Source organism: Danio aesculapii, chromosome 18 (genome assembly GCF_903798145.1).
Source record: "Danio aesculapii chromosome 18, fDanAes4.1, whole genome shotgun sequence".
Lineage (NCBI taxonomy): Eukaryota > Metazoa > Chordata > Actinopteri > Cypriniformes > Danionidae > Danio > Danio aesculapii.
The window spans coordinates 20,983,783-20,998,388 of NC_079452.1; the positions used below are offsets into that span (position 1 = coordinate 20,983,783).

The following is a 14,606-nucleotide window of genomic DNA, read 5'->3' on the forward strand; positions in this document are numbered from 1 at the left end:
AATATTTATGCCTATTTAATATTCAAATTAAATGAAACAGAATAACAATGTTGTATGTGACTCATTATAAAAATGTACAATTGCAAAAAAAAAAAAAAAACACTACGAAGACGGCATTTTAATTCAGTACTATTAAATTATAAAATTATTTGTAACATTATTAATTAAAAGGTAATGCTAAAATTAAATTAATTCCACCCTGTAGGTGGCGGTAAGACACTGTCTTAATTCATTCAAATGGAGAAACTGAACAAAACATTAATGAATCAATAAATAATGAATGAATGAAACTCATTGCATTTATAGATATTTACAGATACGCTTACCAGGTAATATGAGAAGATTTAATAAAGAATTTTACTCATGCTGGACCATTTACATATAACAGATCATATAAATTTATTTATAGCAGCATTAAAGTATAAATAAATCCGTTATTGAGGAAATAAACTTAATTAATAAGTGAAAAGGTTGCAAAAATATACTTTTCTTGATAAGCAATAGCTTATTCTTATTCTTAATAACTTAAACAATCATTTTCAAACTCAGAAAGCAGTTCAGTATTGAAAAAGAAACATTTGGACACATGTCCAAAACTGTAATAGTCTTAAATCAGAACATGCAATGTCAATATTTCCATTTGTAAAGTCTCCCATTCATTCACAGGTAAACCGGAACTATAAATACTCTGCATGGCCGATAGGGGGAAGTGAAGTGACGTAATTGTGAAAAGGGTCTGTTCACCTATAGTCAGGGGTGTAGCAACCAGGGGGGATGGGGGGGGGGGGATCCGTCCCCCTCGCTTTTAGAGATGGACCATTTGGAAACAGGTGATTAATAATTATATGAACATATGATCTCATACAGCTGTCCCCCCACTTTTAAAATGTCCGCTACGCCCCTGCCTATAGTACATGTGTTTGGACTGTGGGGGAAACCGGAGGAAACCCACGCCAACATGGGGAGAACATGCAAACTCCACATAGAAATGCCAACTGACCCAGCTGGGACTCAAACCAGCGGCCTTCTTGCTAACCACTGAGCCACTATGCCGCCCCAGAGACTTTTATTACATGACTGCGTAGGTCTATTTACCTGACCGTATTCTGATTATAACACTAACAATACACTACTCAATCAATGCTGTTGAAGTAACCGCATAAAGCTGAATATACAGTCACAGCAACCGGCTCCTGGTTTAAAAGCGTTGCATGCATACGCATACGGTCAACTGGCAGTGGCACAAGTAGCCATTAATAACTGCAGAGAAAAATCACAAGCTTAAGCAAGTGCCTGCAATTCCATGTTAAAATATTTACTCTCAGCCACCTGTGGGAGGTCTCTGTTTCTCGTCTTGGCTAAATGAACTGCATTACAGCTGCGGTCCCCGGATGCTGAAGTGTTCTGGTAATTGTTTCTGTCTTTATTATGCAGACGAAGAGTCACATCACACATTAGACAGGCCTGAATAATTAGAGCTGTTTGACAAGGGACTGAACGTACAAATGGTTTGGTTAGTAGAATTGTGATACAGTAGTGCCAAGAATTTTTGAGTGTCAAGGCTTGTTGATTTTTCTCGACTGGGATGGAGAACAAGCCACCGAAGGCCCCAGGGTTGCCAGATTTGAGTTTTTCCTGCGCATAAAGAAATATAAAGTTGTGGGTTGCGTTTTCTTTGGGCTACTTTCGTAATGTGCTGTGGCCCACGAAATGTTTCTTTCTCACGAGTACCAAATGAACACTGTTAACTGTGTTATTAATTAATCACAAAATTGTTTATACTTTGCCACTGTCCTTCAAACCACTAGGTTTTACCAAAGACTATTGACCTTATTCTTCGATGTGGAAGTGCGCTCGGTATTGCGATTGTTTTAGAACTTCCGCCTCAGCTGCCTATGGGAGAAATGACTAGGAATAATAAACGGCAGAAAACGGTCAAACTATTTGCTCTACACACAAGTGTTTTCATGACTATACAGACAAAGTAGAACAATATAATAAGAAAACATCAGTTTGCAACATCAAGCAGCAAAATGAGCTGATTAAACGTCTAAAAATGAATGGAAGTGAATGAGACCGGAAGTTTCGAGCCAGAAAGATTCCAATGGCTGCACCCACTCGTACGCGAAGAATACGGTTAATAGGATACACAAGACGTGTCACTCGCATAGTTATGAATGGGGAAAAGTGTAACGGTTAATATGGCGAATAAAGCCCCGCCTACTAGTACAGGAGCCAATCATTGATCGCTATAGACTGACGATTCTCCAGGGAGAAGCTCAAACCAGACGTGTGCTTTTACAACAGGTTGGTGGTCAACAAACACACTGGAATCTCAGCGAATACAGACATGAGGAACACATCTAAATAAAGCTCAAATTCTGTCCTTTTAAATGAAGCAACTACACTTTAAAACAAAAGTTTTCTGGTTTTGTAATCTGTTTGAAACGAACCCGAGGTACAGTCCGTCCTGTCAAATGCATATCACATGACAGCAACTACTCAAACGCCCACAAACTAAACAAAGAGTCATTTCTGGAGGAGATTCACCATCAAGAACAAGTTGTGGATTACTTCAGAAGAGCAGCGCCATCTGATGATCATTATCCAGATTATGATCATGTGTAGAACGGCTATGAATGAGGTTGGTGTCGTGATCTCGTTTCTTTCGAGTGCGCATGTGCATTAGCTCGGGCACTATGAAAATATGCTGATTTTGTTTGATTCAGACATTTAGAAACTAAACTTATGAGACAGTTTATGTTTAATATTATTGGTGGTTCCAAATATGTAATGTAACCATGAGCTTAGCAAACAGTTTTGGAGAATTTGATGTTTCCCCATTCAGACAGAATGCCATGGCATACTGCCCGAGAGGCGCGCACGAAGTAAAGGCTGGGGGGGGGGGGGGGGGGGGGGGGGGGGGGGGGAGTGATATGGGGATGTGCGAAGTAAGAAGAAGTAGTATGAAGATGGTTGTGCATTGGGTTCAGTGCGCATGGGGACTGAACCAAAAAGCTAGCCATACTGTACCAAAAAGCTGAGTAGGGTGGAATTCCAGGAGTTTTCCGGGAGACAGAACAATGCGGGAGATGGGTCTGAGATACGGGAGACTCCTGGGAAAAACAGGAGTGTTGGCAGGTATGGCTGGAATAGCTGATGATCCATTCCGCTGTGGCGACCCCTGATGAATAAAGAGATTAAGCCAAAGGAAAAGGAATGAATGAATGTTTATTACAAAATGTGATAAGATTTGGTAAACCATTTCCCTTGTGGGAATCCAGAGACACACTGAAATCTTTGGATCTGGCAACCCGAGATACTATATGGTATCTAGCTCAAGCGAGGCATGATCATGTAAATTTCAGCAACAACCTTTTTAATTTAATCACTCATTATCATCATCATCATCATCATCATCATTTTACAACTCAATAATTCGACTGAATTAGCACTATAAATCATTTGGCTGGATTAACTGTAATTAAATTAACACACACACACACACACGCACGCACACACACACACACACACACACACACACACACACACACACACATATTTGCACGCCTCCTTCTGTCAGTACTGCATAAGGGTCAAAGATGAAATGTGGTTTGCAAGCATCAAAAGCATTACAGCTTTAATTTATTTCTCGTAAATAAGACTGCTTCAAGGCAACATGGTGGCTCAGTGGTTAGTACAGCACTGAACAGTACAGTCGCCTCACAGCAAGAAGGTCGCTGGTTCGAGTCCCGGCTGGGCAAGTTGCCATTTTCTGTGTGGAGTTATATATATAAATGTGTGTGTGTGTGTGTAATGTTGAATGTTATGATTAAACATTACCCATAATAAACACACACCATAGTTACACACACACCAAAGTTATTTGATATATTAAAGTAGACATTTACTTCTGTTTAATGTGGTTTCTTTGTGTATAAAATTGCTTTTGTAAATCTGATTCCATTTAGACATCCAAATTTGGACAAATTTGACACACACACACACACACACAAAATTCAGTTCAATTCAATTCAATTGAATTCAGTTCAATAATTGGTTTATTGGCATGACAAACATCCCCTAGTTACATAGTAAGCACAGTAAATAGTAGTAGTAAAAAATAATAATAATACAAACACAAAAAATCAACATTTTAGGATAAAACTGTAATAATAACCAGCGATCTTCTTGCTGTGAGGCGATTGTGCTACCCACTGCGCCACCGTGCTGCCCCACACATATTAACATTCACAATTAAATTTATACTATTTAGCAAAGTAAATCTGCAAATATCTACTACTGAATTTGGTTTATTTCGGATCATTCAATGTTTTCAGGAGCATGCAGAGATCAGAATTAGGTTTGATTTCAGAATAGAATTGAGCTGTCGATGACCTCTAGTGGTGAGATGGATGAACTGAGTTTTAGAGATTGCAGTGAAACAGACTTGTGTTGAAGTAGCCTACTTTTAATCTGCTCTGAAAAGTTAAAAACAACAGGCGAAGAGAGAGAGCAAGCCCTCATAAATCCATTTTATACACTACCCTACTGAAAAAAACTGCTTAAAACAGCCTAAGCTGGTTGGCGGGTTTTAGCTGGTCGACCAGCCTGGTTTTAGAGGGGTTTGTCCACTTGCAGGCTGATTTGACCAGCTAAGATTACCAGCTAAAACCAGCTTAGCTAGGTGGGAGCCCTGCCAAAACCAGCTATGTCCAGCTTAAACCAGGTTGGTCAAGCTGGTTTATGCTGGTCATTTTCCAGCCTGACCAGACCAGGCTGGAAATGGCTGGAAACCAGCCTGGAAGTGGCCAAAACCCCTCTTAAAACCAGGCTAAAATCAGCTAAACCAGCCAACCAGCCTAGGCTGGTTTAGGCTGTTTTTTTCAGCAGGGTATACTTTGGGAGCTAACATGATGAGACACAAATTAAATAATATCATAATATTTGGACATGCGGTAACATAAAAAATATAACAATAAAAGAAAGGTAAGGGAAGGTCATGTTGGAAAGTTCATGCAAATATACTGTATATTGTAAAAATCGTTAACCCTTAACCAGTAATATTCAGGTGGTCTTTTCACAACACGCTGCTCTGTTCTCTTTGTGAATGAAGCATTTCTCACTTTACAAATAGCCTGCAGCTTAGCGCTTTTATTCATATTATATTTAAATAAATTTATATATATATATATATATATATATATATATATATATATATATATATATATATATATATATATATATATATATATATATATATATAAACTTGTTCTAGAGAGCATGTGAGTGCAAAATAAGTCATTTCTTGTCTGTTTTATAATGACTATAAATGTACATATTAATAAAATGATTAAGAAATTAATGAATTCTGGCAACATTTAGGATTATTCTTGCATATGGCCTCGGAGTTAGCATTGGATTTATTTGTTTGTTTACTTTGACAGGTAAAGCTAATGCTTCAAAAACTTTTTAACATTAAAACGTGAGGCTGTCTGATGTTTAGGATAGGCTAATATATTATATGATTACTTAATAAATAGGTAAACAGTGTCAATTATGACAGCAATAACATTGCCATTAAAAACGTTCCAGTTCCTGCTATTTGTGGCAAGGTTTGACGCCATTTATAAAATATGGCATATCTGTCTGAAAAGTGTCTAACTTCTTATATACACGATATCCAACCAAGACTGAATAATTATACCATATATATATATATATATATATATATATATATATATATATATATATATATATATATATATATATATATATATCTCTTTACAATTAAATATATGTGTTTATTTTTCCGTGTAACACACGTCATAAACCATCCAACGTGACAGCTGTTTGGCAAAGTTAAAAAGTCAACTGATTCGCTGAATCTCTATCGTGATTCACTATGAGTGCTAATCTCGATAAACCACGAAGACATTTTTGAAAACGAAAACATGACATTAAAACAAAGCACAAGAGCAAACTTTATGATTTTATTTAGCGCACTTCCTCGTAAACAAACGCTCGGTGTGAAGCGCTGAAAGTGCGGCAGCTGAAACCTCAGGCGCGTTTCCAACCCGGGCTGATGACGTATCTCCGAGCAGTCAACAGACACACACACACGGTCGGTCCGGACTGAAGCGACACCGGGGCCAATATTTCGCTCTTTTTCTGCTGTATGCGCGATTTTGCGGTCTGTTAAACATCATTTATGCGAAGCGACCGGAGTAGAGTGTTTACACGGAGCACACGAGGCCGTTTGTTGTGGTTTTTGTGGACGAGTGCGCGCTCCGGAGTGTGACGCCTGTTTTTATTTGTGTTCACTGCGACACGGAAAGTGACAGTGCAGGATTCCTCGTCTTGACAGCTTAAACACACGACTGGAGCTATAAACATGCTGTTGCACTTTAAATCGTTGGCTTAAAGAGTCAGTTTTAGTACTTTATTCGTCTTGTTGTAGGAGAGCAGGCCAGTGGAGAAAGCCTGATCCTCGTCATCTTCATAATCTTCATCATCCGACGCTTTGTTTATAGTGCAATATTTGTGATTTGAACGCTTATGCTAGTGCTTTACTTGCTCTTGAAAGCAGCAGTATTGATGGTGGACCTTGAGTACACAATGTTTGCTGATAATGTCAACAGTATGTGCATGTGACACACTCTTAATGTGTTCAGTTTGAATCTAAAAGATGTTGAGCAGAGCACAGACTTAGATATAGATGCTCAAGTAAACTTAGAATAGATTCATTTGCCTGATGCAAACTTTACAAATCAATACTAGAGAAAAGGAATGAATGAAGTGAGGTTTATGTCAGCTCTGAGTGTCTGTATTTATACTATAATGTGAGTTTTTTTTTTGCACTAGCTTAGGAGATATTGAACTGGGTTTGAGAGGATTGCATCGTAGGTGGTTTAATTGGTTTTTTTAGTACTTGACAGGTTGTGGCGTTCTCCAGCTTACTGGAAATGAGAAAATGAATTGCGAGGATCAAGCTGTAGATTTGTGCAAAGCTATAGATTTGTGCAATGTGTCTGACAACACTATATCACACCCTGCGGAGGAGATCCTTCCACGGGACGGCCTCCAGCTGATGGATGGAGACCAGGAGGAACAGGACGCCGCCGTCCTGACCAGATTAAAAGACATCCATTCGAAGGATGATGCACTCCATACTAAAAACAATGGATCCATTGCAGTGTCCACTGACCCTGTTAATGGTTCTGCCGGAGACCTGCAGCAGAGCACTTTTGAGGAGTCGCCGGTGAGCAAATGCTCTGTTGGAGATGATGGTGATGATGATGGTGAGATGGATATCGGTGTGGATTTAAGTCTGGATGAAAATGGCGTTTTGGAGTTCGAACCGACAGCCCAGTCTCAATCCGAGGAAAGTGCCTCTAGTTGTGAAAACTCTCTAATATCAGAAACTGTCATAGAACTGCATTCGCAGGAACCTTTGGAGGAACATAATGACGATGTGCCCTCAGAAACAGTCCCAGCAGCTGCCACGCTGGTAGTAGAAGGAGCTGGGATTAAACATGGGTCAAAAAGGGTGACCTTTCCATCAGATGAGGACATCGTATCGGGTGCGGTTGAGCCGAAGGACCCTTGGAGACATGGTAAGTAGATCTTTACAGATCTTGCAAATTGAGGTAAAGTTGGTTTCATATTCACACATTCAGACTTCCTAGTATTCTTTGCCAATTCTAAATAGGGAAATCATATTAGCAGCCAATGACTATGAAAGTACAACATTGTTTATTGTCAAATTAAATAGTGCTAATGTTGTTTTGAATGCAATTGCATGCAATTTCAGACCAAATAGTCAAAGTAAACTATATAGAGACGTGACACAAGTTCTCACTGTTCAAAAATGAACGAATTTGGGAATATAAATCTAACTTTACCTCAATGTCTTGCTAGGGCTGGGCGATTTGACAAACTCATATCATGATATCTCTTAGCCTGAAAACAATATATATCGCAATATAGTAGCTTTTATGTAAATTAATTTGATTAATAGTTTATTTACATATATCAACCAAATTGAAAGGACTTTTTTTTTCTGACATTTGAAAGTGGATCCTCGATTTTGTCATTATTATGATGATTTTTCACACTTTTTTTATGATTCATGGCGGATGTTTGATTAAGAATGTTGAGATGAAAAATAAATATAAATGAAATCTAAAACACTTTTGAAATACTAATGTAAAGGCTGGGCGATTTGACGAACATCATATCACAATCCTTGATAACGGTACACATCACGATATAGTACCTTTTCTGTAAATTCAATTGATTATTAGTTCATGTACATATATTTACCAATTGGAAATGTCTGTTTCTTTTGACATTCGAAAGTGTATCCTCAAAAATGCTGTCATTCATGTGATGATTTTCTCTATTTATTTTAAGCTTTAGAGCAGGGGTCACCAATCTCGGTCCTGGAGGGCCGGTGTCCCTGCAGGGTTTAGCTCCAACTTGCCTCAACACACCTGCCTGGATGTTTCAAGTACACCTAGTAAGACCTTGATTAGCTTGTTCAGGTGTGTTTGATTAGGGTTGGAGCTTAAATCTGCAGGACACCGGCCCTCCAGGAACAAGTTTGGTGATCACTGGTTTAGAGTGTTGAGATGAAAAAAATAAATATTAATGAAGTCTAAAAACAGTGGACTTTCAAGCATGCAGCTTTCTCCCCATGCTGTTTTATATGGAGTATACAATTGAGTTCATCTAACTTTTGGAAGTTATTACTGTAAACAATGTATTTTATGCTATGACATGAAATAAATGATAGAGCATAACATAAACTACTTTTTATTTCATCGATATGATATATATCACTCAACATTTGAAGTGAATCAAAAAAGTTTGGTGAGTTCAATAGGACTTTGATGACAGTCAGATATCGAACCACTACTTTGTATAGTCATATTGCACATCCCTAGTTCTTGCAGCATCCAATATTGAGTTAAATCCCAAAAGGAGAGCTCATCTCTTGCGGTTTGCATTGTTGCTCCTCTCTAAAAGGTTTGCGTAATTGTGCTCAAACTATTCCTTCCCCGCTGAGTTGAAGCCAAGGCTTTGAATGTGGCTTCTGTTACCTGTTACGCTCCAGCTTTTCCTGAAAGACTCCCGTGATCTGACTGACATTTGATCCGTAAGTCCTCCAGGGTCATTCAGCGGCTTTATAACAACTGCAGAGATCTGTTATGATCCGTCTCAGCCTCAAACAGCTGTCTTGTTGCAGATATGGAGGGAAATCTTCCAGCCAGGCAGCGTTGCGTAAAGCTCTTTTTGAGAGACCAGCATCTTGTAGAGCGAGTATAGTGTAAACTCGGTGACCTCCTGTTGATTTGGTTGTTATATTTCAGTTGTATATGAGCCAGCAAAAATATAACAGCATGTTCTTTGCTTTCTAGGCCAAAGGTTTTGAGGTGTGTCTCTGTTTAGCCTGCAGGGAATCTCCTTTGTGCATGGTCAAGGTGTGTGTGTGTGTGTGTTGTTTGTGTCTGTGCCGCAGACTCGGTGGACTCTAAAAAAGTGACACAATGAAGCCACCGAGACACAATAAGCCCAGTGTTTTGTCTGACAGCTGCTGTTTGTTTGGTTAGTTCTCTCACAACTCAGAGATGCTTGGAAAATTCAGCATGTTTATGAGGGATATTTGTTAGTGTAGAAAGTTTAGCTTATAGTCTTAATGTTATTGTTTTGTAATTATCTTCAAAATTATTTCCACACTGACTTTGAGTTTTAGTTAAATGGTATTGGAATCATTTATTAGCCAAACCTTTCAGTAAAAGACAAAAATGTTAGTAGTATGTCTTTAAAAGTTATATAGTGGTGAACATAAGGGTTATTTATTGAGGTCAAATATAAGACGTCTAATTTAAATGAAACATACAAAGGTGAGACCGGTGGAAAGAATATTAATGGAAATAAATCAATGAAATATTAATTATTCAAATTATTTGGAAAATCATTGTTATATTTAAGGGCCTACTCGCACTATGCTACCCGGACTGTGCCCAGACACATTTCCCGAATTTTTTGAGAAGTGTGAGTGCTCTGAATCGGGCTCAGGCGCGGTTCGGTTGGAGTGGCGGTCCGATTGGAAGAGGTGTGCCTGAGCATGGTTCACTTGGGCGCCTGAGCCTGAAACTGAAGATGAGACGTGACTTTTAAGGGACTGTTTCATATGGATTTATTAATCTTTCTTACTGTTTAATGAACGCAAACTGACGTAGATTATTCAATTCAATTCAATTCCCCTTTATTTGTATAGCGCTTATACAATGTAGATTGTGTCAAAGCAGCTTCACATAAAAGGTCATAGTAAATAGGAACAGTGTAGTTCAGTTTGTAGTGTTTAAGTTCAGTTCAGTTTAGCTCAGTTCAGTGTGGTTTAATAATCACTACTGAGAGTCTAAACACTGAAGAGCAAATCCAACGATGCGCAGCTCTACAGATCCCGAACCATGCAAGCTAGTGGCGACAGCGGAGAGGAAAAAAAAACTTCACTAATTGGCGCAAGTGAAGAAAAAAAACCTTAAGAGAAACCAGACTCAGTTGGGCACGACCATTTTAATATTAAAGACACAAACCTCTCACTGCACCACAGCTGCACCTTTAGCAAACCTCCTAATTCCTGCAGCAAGAGGACTTTATGATTGTTTATGAGCGTCAACAGTGGTTGATCTGTTCGGCGAAATGCTTGACTGTGTGTCACTGCATCTCAAACGACTAAAACGATGTAAAGAAATCTCCACTGTGCTGAGTGAGAGTGCTTACTGAACAGCGCATCATCGAATGACGTAAGCTTGCTCAGGCCTGAATGCAATGTGAGTGCGGGTCGTCGGGGGAGACGGGAGGCTGGACGAGCGGGCTTCGTCACAGCTCAAAGCAACTGTATATAGCGTGAGTACACCCTAGGCATGTGCCGGTATCACATTTTCATGCTGTGATTAATTGATTGAGCTTTTATCACGGTATACGGTATTATCACGATATTGTAATTTTACTAGAGAAACAGGTAAAAAAACACAAAAAACTTCAGTTTCCTCAACTTAGTAACTTTAATAACTTTTTAATTAACTAAAAGTACTTCAAACATGTAAATACAAATAAATATCAATAAAACAATACACAATATAAAAGTAAACTTGAGCAATTATATCAAAGTGAATGTGCAAAGATCTTCGATCAGCAATCCCTCTGCATTTTTTTGGAACCCAAAATATTTCCAAACCTCTGACTTTTTTTTTGAAGGGGGATAAATTGTCGGCAGCGTTCCTCTCTCCGCCATGCTGCTTCTTCGTGTGAGGATTAGAGAGCGGTGGCAGCAGCGGCGCGCACACAGGGCTTCTACATGCGGGGATTGTTTACATCAGAGTGCGCATCAGTTCTGCGCAGCATATACGCAGTGTTTCTTCAAGCGGTTGATGGAAAATAAGCTAAGGCGCGTTCTAAGAATATAAATTCGGATCTATTATTTTTCACGGTATTTTGAAGTGCCCGCGATAACAATATCGTGCATATTCATTACCGTGATTTATCGCATTACCGAATACCGGCACAAGCTTAGTACACCCTAACAATTACATAGTTATAACTAACTAATATTGTTATAACTAACATAATTATGTAAGAAATTATGTTTTAAATGATTACAAATTGGTAAGAATAGTAGCAAAGTGTAAATATTTAAGTTGACAAAGTATTTTGAAAGGAAACTGATCATTAAATGTGCCTTTTAAAAGTATTTATGCACTAAACTTGCCTGACAAGATTTTTTTGAGCTTTATAAACTGTTGTTCATGTTTAAAAAGTATGATAGTCATTATTGTTTTATTTTCATCCCCCAAAAACCTTTGTTTCTGATCTGCTTTTACACATTTAACCAGTTCAGTTTAGATATAACTCAATCTATTACAAACAAATTTACATTACACTGTAAAAATGCTGGGTTCCACACAATATCTTCATGTTGTCACAACACAGATTGATTAAGTTAGCATAATCGTTTTTACTAATTTAAGTATATTGAACATAAAACAATTAAGTGTCTCCCAAAAACCTGTAGGAATTGTGTTGTTTCAACTTATTTTAAATAAGTAGTTTGAAAAAATAGCAAAAGGACCTAAAACATCGTCGTTGATGCCTAATTCATTAATAACGATTAAAAAGTGTAACATTAAATTAGTATACAGCATGTTAAAGTGATGTTTATTGATTTTGTGAATTAAAAGTAGACCGTTGTTTCAAGTCAAGTCAACTTTATTGTCAATCAAACCATGCAACAGTACATTACACAGCAGACTGAAATTGCGTTTCTCCCATACTCCAATGTGCAATTTAAAAACAAAAACATGACACACACTAGACATAAACTAAACATTTAACTAATATAGTACAAGATAAATTGAATAAATAGACAATAATAAACTATGAACAATTACCACATATCCTATTGTTCCAGAATATGACCAAGTTGAGGTATTTATTGTAGTGCAATTGGGTGCAGTATGGCAAAAATGCAAAGTAGCAGCATAGAGGTACGTGAATTTTGTAAACATGTTACACGTGCAAGGGATATTAACATAAAAACATTAACATTCAAGCAGTCTACCTTGTGTTTACATGACATAATCCTCCTCTTAGACGGTGTGTGTACAGTTTAATGTACATTTTAAGCCGTCCAGGTCCAGTGATCAGGGTATTTGTGGTAATAGCCTAATGTTTAAGTGTCAGATTAGCAAGCACAAAGGTTGCTGGTTAATTTCCAAGTAATGTTGTCCCTGGAGAGTTCCAGTGATCCCAATCCTGCTCTGCCACCATTGTGCGTTTGATCAGGGCGCAGAGCTCCATGTCTGTCCTTAAACCAAAAACTGCACTGCAGAAGCTGATGGGGAATTGCAATAAAGAGTAATGCTGCTAGATATTAGAGAAATCTGATATCGCGATATCTTTCTGCGAGAAAGTTTGCGAGTTTGAGTGTAGTTTCACATTTAAGTTTGAATTTGAGAGTAGGCATGTGCCGGTATCACATTTTCATGCTGCGATTAATTGATTGAGCTTTTATCATGGTATACGGTATTATCACGATATTGAAATTTTACTAGAGAAACAGGTAAAAAAACACAAAAAACTTCAGTTTCGTCAACTTAGTAACTTTAATAACTTTTTAATTAACTAAAAGTACTTCAAACATTTAAATACAAATAAATATAAATAAAACAATACACAATATAAAAGTAAACTTGAGCAATTATATCAAAGTGAATGTGCAAAGGGAAACCGTCTTCAATCAGCAATCCCTCTGCATTTTTTTTGGAACCCAAAATATTTCCAAACCTCTGACTTTTTTTTTGAAGGGGGATAAATTGTCGGCAGCGTTCATCCTTCCGCCATGCTTCTTCTTCGTGTGAGGATTAGAGAGCGGTGGCAGCGGCGGCGCGCACTGTGTGCACACAGTGCTTTTACATGCGGGGATTGTTTACATCAGAGTGCGCATCAGTTCTGCGCAGCATATACGCAGTGTTTCTTCAAGCGGTTGATGGAAAATAAGCAAAGGCACGTTCTAAGAATATAAATTCGGATCTATTATTTTGAAGTGCCCGCGATAACAATACTGTGCATATTCATTACCGTGATTTATCGCATTACCGAATACCGGCACAAGCCTATTTGAGAGTTTTCTGGGGAGTAACAGTATTCAGGTGCATAAATTTAGTAAACACAATGCAGAAAAATGCTTGTTACTTTCTCATCTCTACTCCAGATATCAAAAAACATTCATAGACCAAGTGAAAATATTGTTTAGTTTTCAACTTTAGATTAGATACAAGTCAAAATAGAGTTTTTCCTTGAAACAAGCACAATGATCTGCCAGTGGGTTAAGTAAAATGATCTTGTTTTTGCTTTGAAATGTTGAGAATTTGACTAGAAATGAGACAAAAATTCAGAAACAAGACAAAAGAAAAAAAAAACTACATTTTTTTTGCTTAAATTGTGTATAAATACAGTAATTAAATACAATTCCAGAGCTCCTGGTCAACTATAATTCAGACTCAACTTTGCATATCTATGTGACTATTGCGATATCGATGCTGAAATGAAATATTGTGCAGCCCTAATAAAGAGGCTAGTTATTTAGGGGTCTGATTATGCTCCTTTACAAACTCTTGATTGTGTATTGGGGGAGTGCTGGGACATGCTCTCATGCTTGGTGAGGGATATTGAAGAAAATGTTGATATGCAGCATGTTAAATAATGCAACATGTGTTTTTTTTTTCTTTGAAAATCCTATAACCAACATATGTTTTAGTGAATGTATTTCTCCATGTCTTTTGTTGTGAAAGATGAAGGGTGGAAGCTTTTAAATCACAGGTGTTGGCTGCTCTTGTTTCACACACTCGCATTGTTCTGCTGTTGTATAGGTATGAGGAAGTAGTTCTAGTCACCTGCCTGTACTGTTTGCTCTATAATTTCCTTATTTTCTGAGGCTGAACTTCCCACTTTTGTAGCCTGCTTTCCTACGCAGCTTCTTCTCAGCCATGGTTTGGGTCTGCAGTGCTCGTGACCTTATCAGAGAACGTGTGGCTCCA

The 14,606-nt window shown here is 38.0% G+C and overlaps 1 protein-coding gene across 2 annotated transcripts in view; it reads left to right on the top strand.

Annotated features, from left to right (window-relative positions):
- The first annotated feature begins 6,093 nt into the window (after window positions 1-6,093).
- ppp1r37 (protein phosphatase 1, regulatory subunit 37) overlaps window positions 6,094-14,606 on the top strand; it is a 67,941-nt gene continuing 59,428 nt past the window's right edge. For both annotated transcript variants that reach the window (XM_056477876.1, XM_056477877.1), the window contains exon 1: window positions 6,094-7,616. In XM_056477876.1, the coding sequence (XP_056333851.1) occupies window positions 6,974-7,616 (643 nt within the window). In that variant the 5' untranslated portion in view covers window positions 6,094-6,973. The remainder of the gene's footprint in view (window positions 7,617-14,606) is intronic.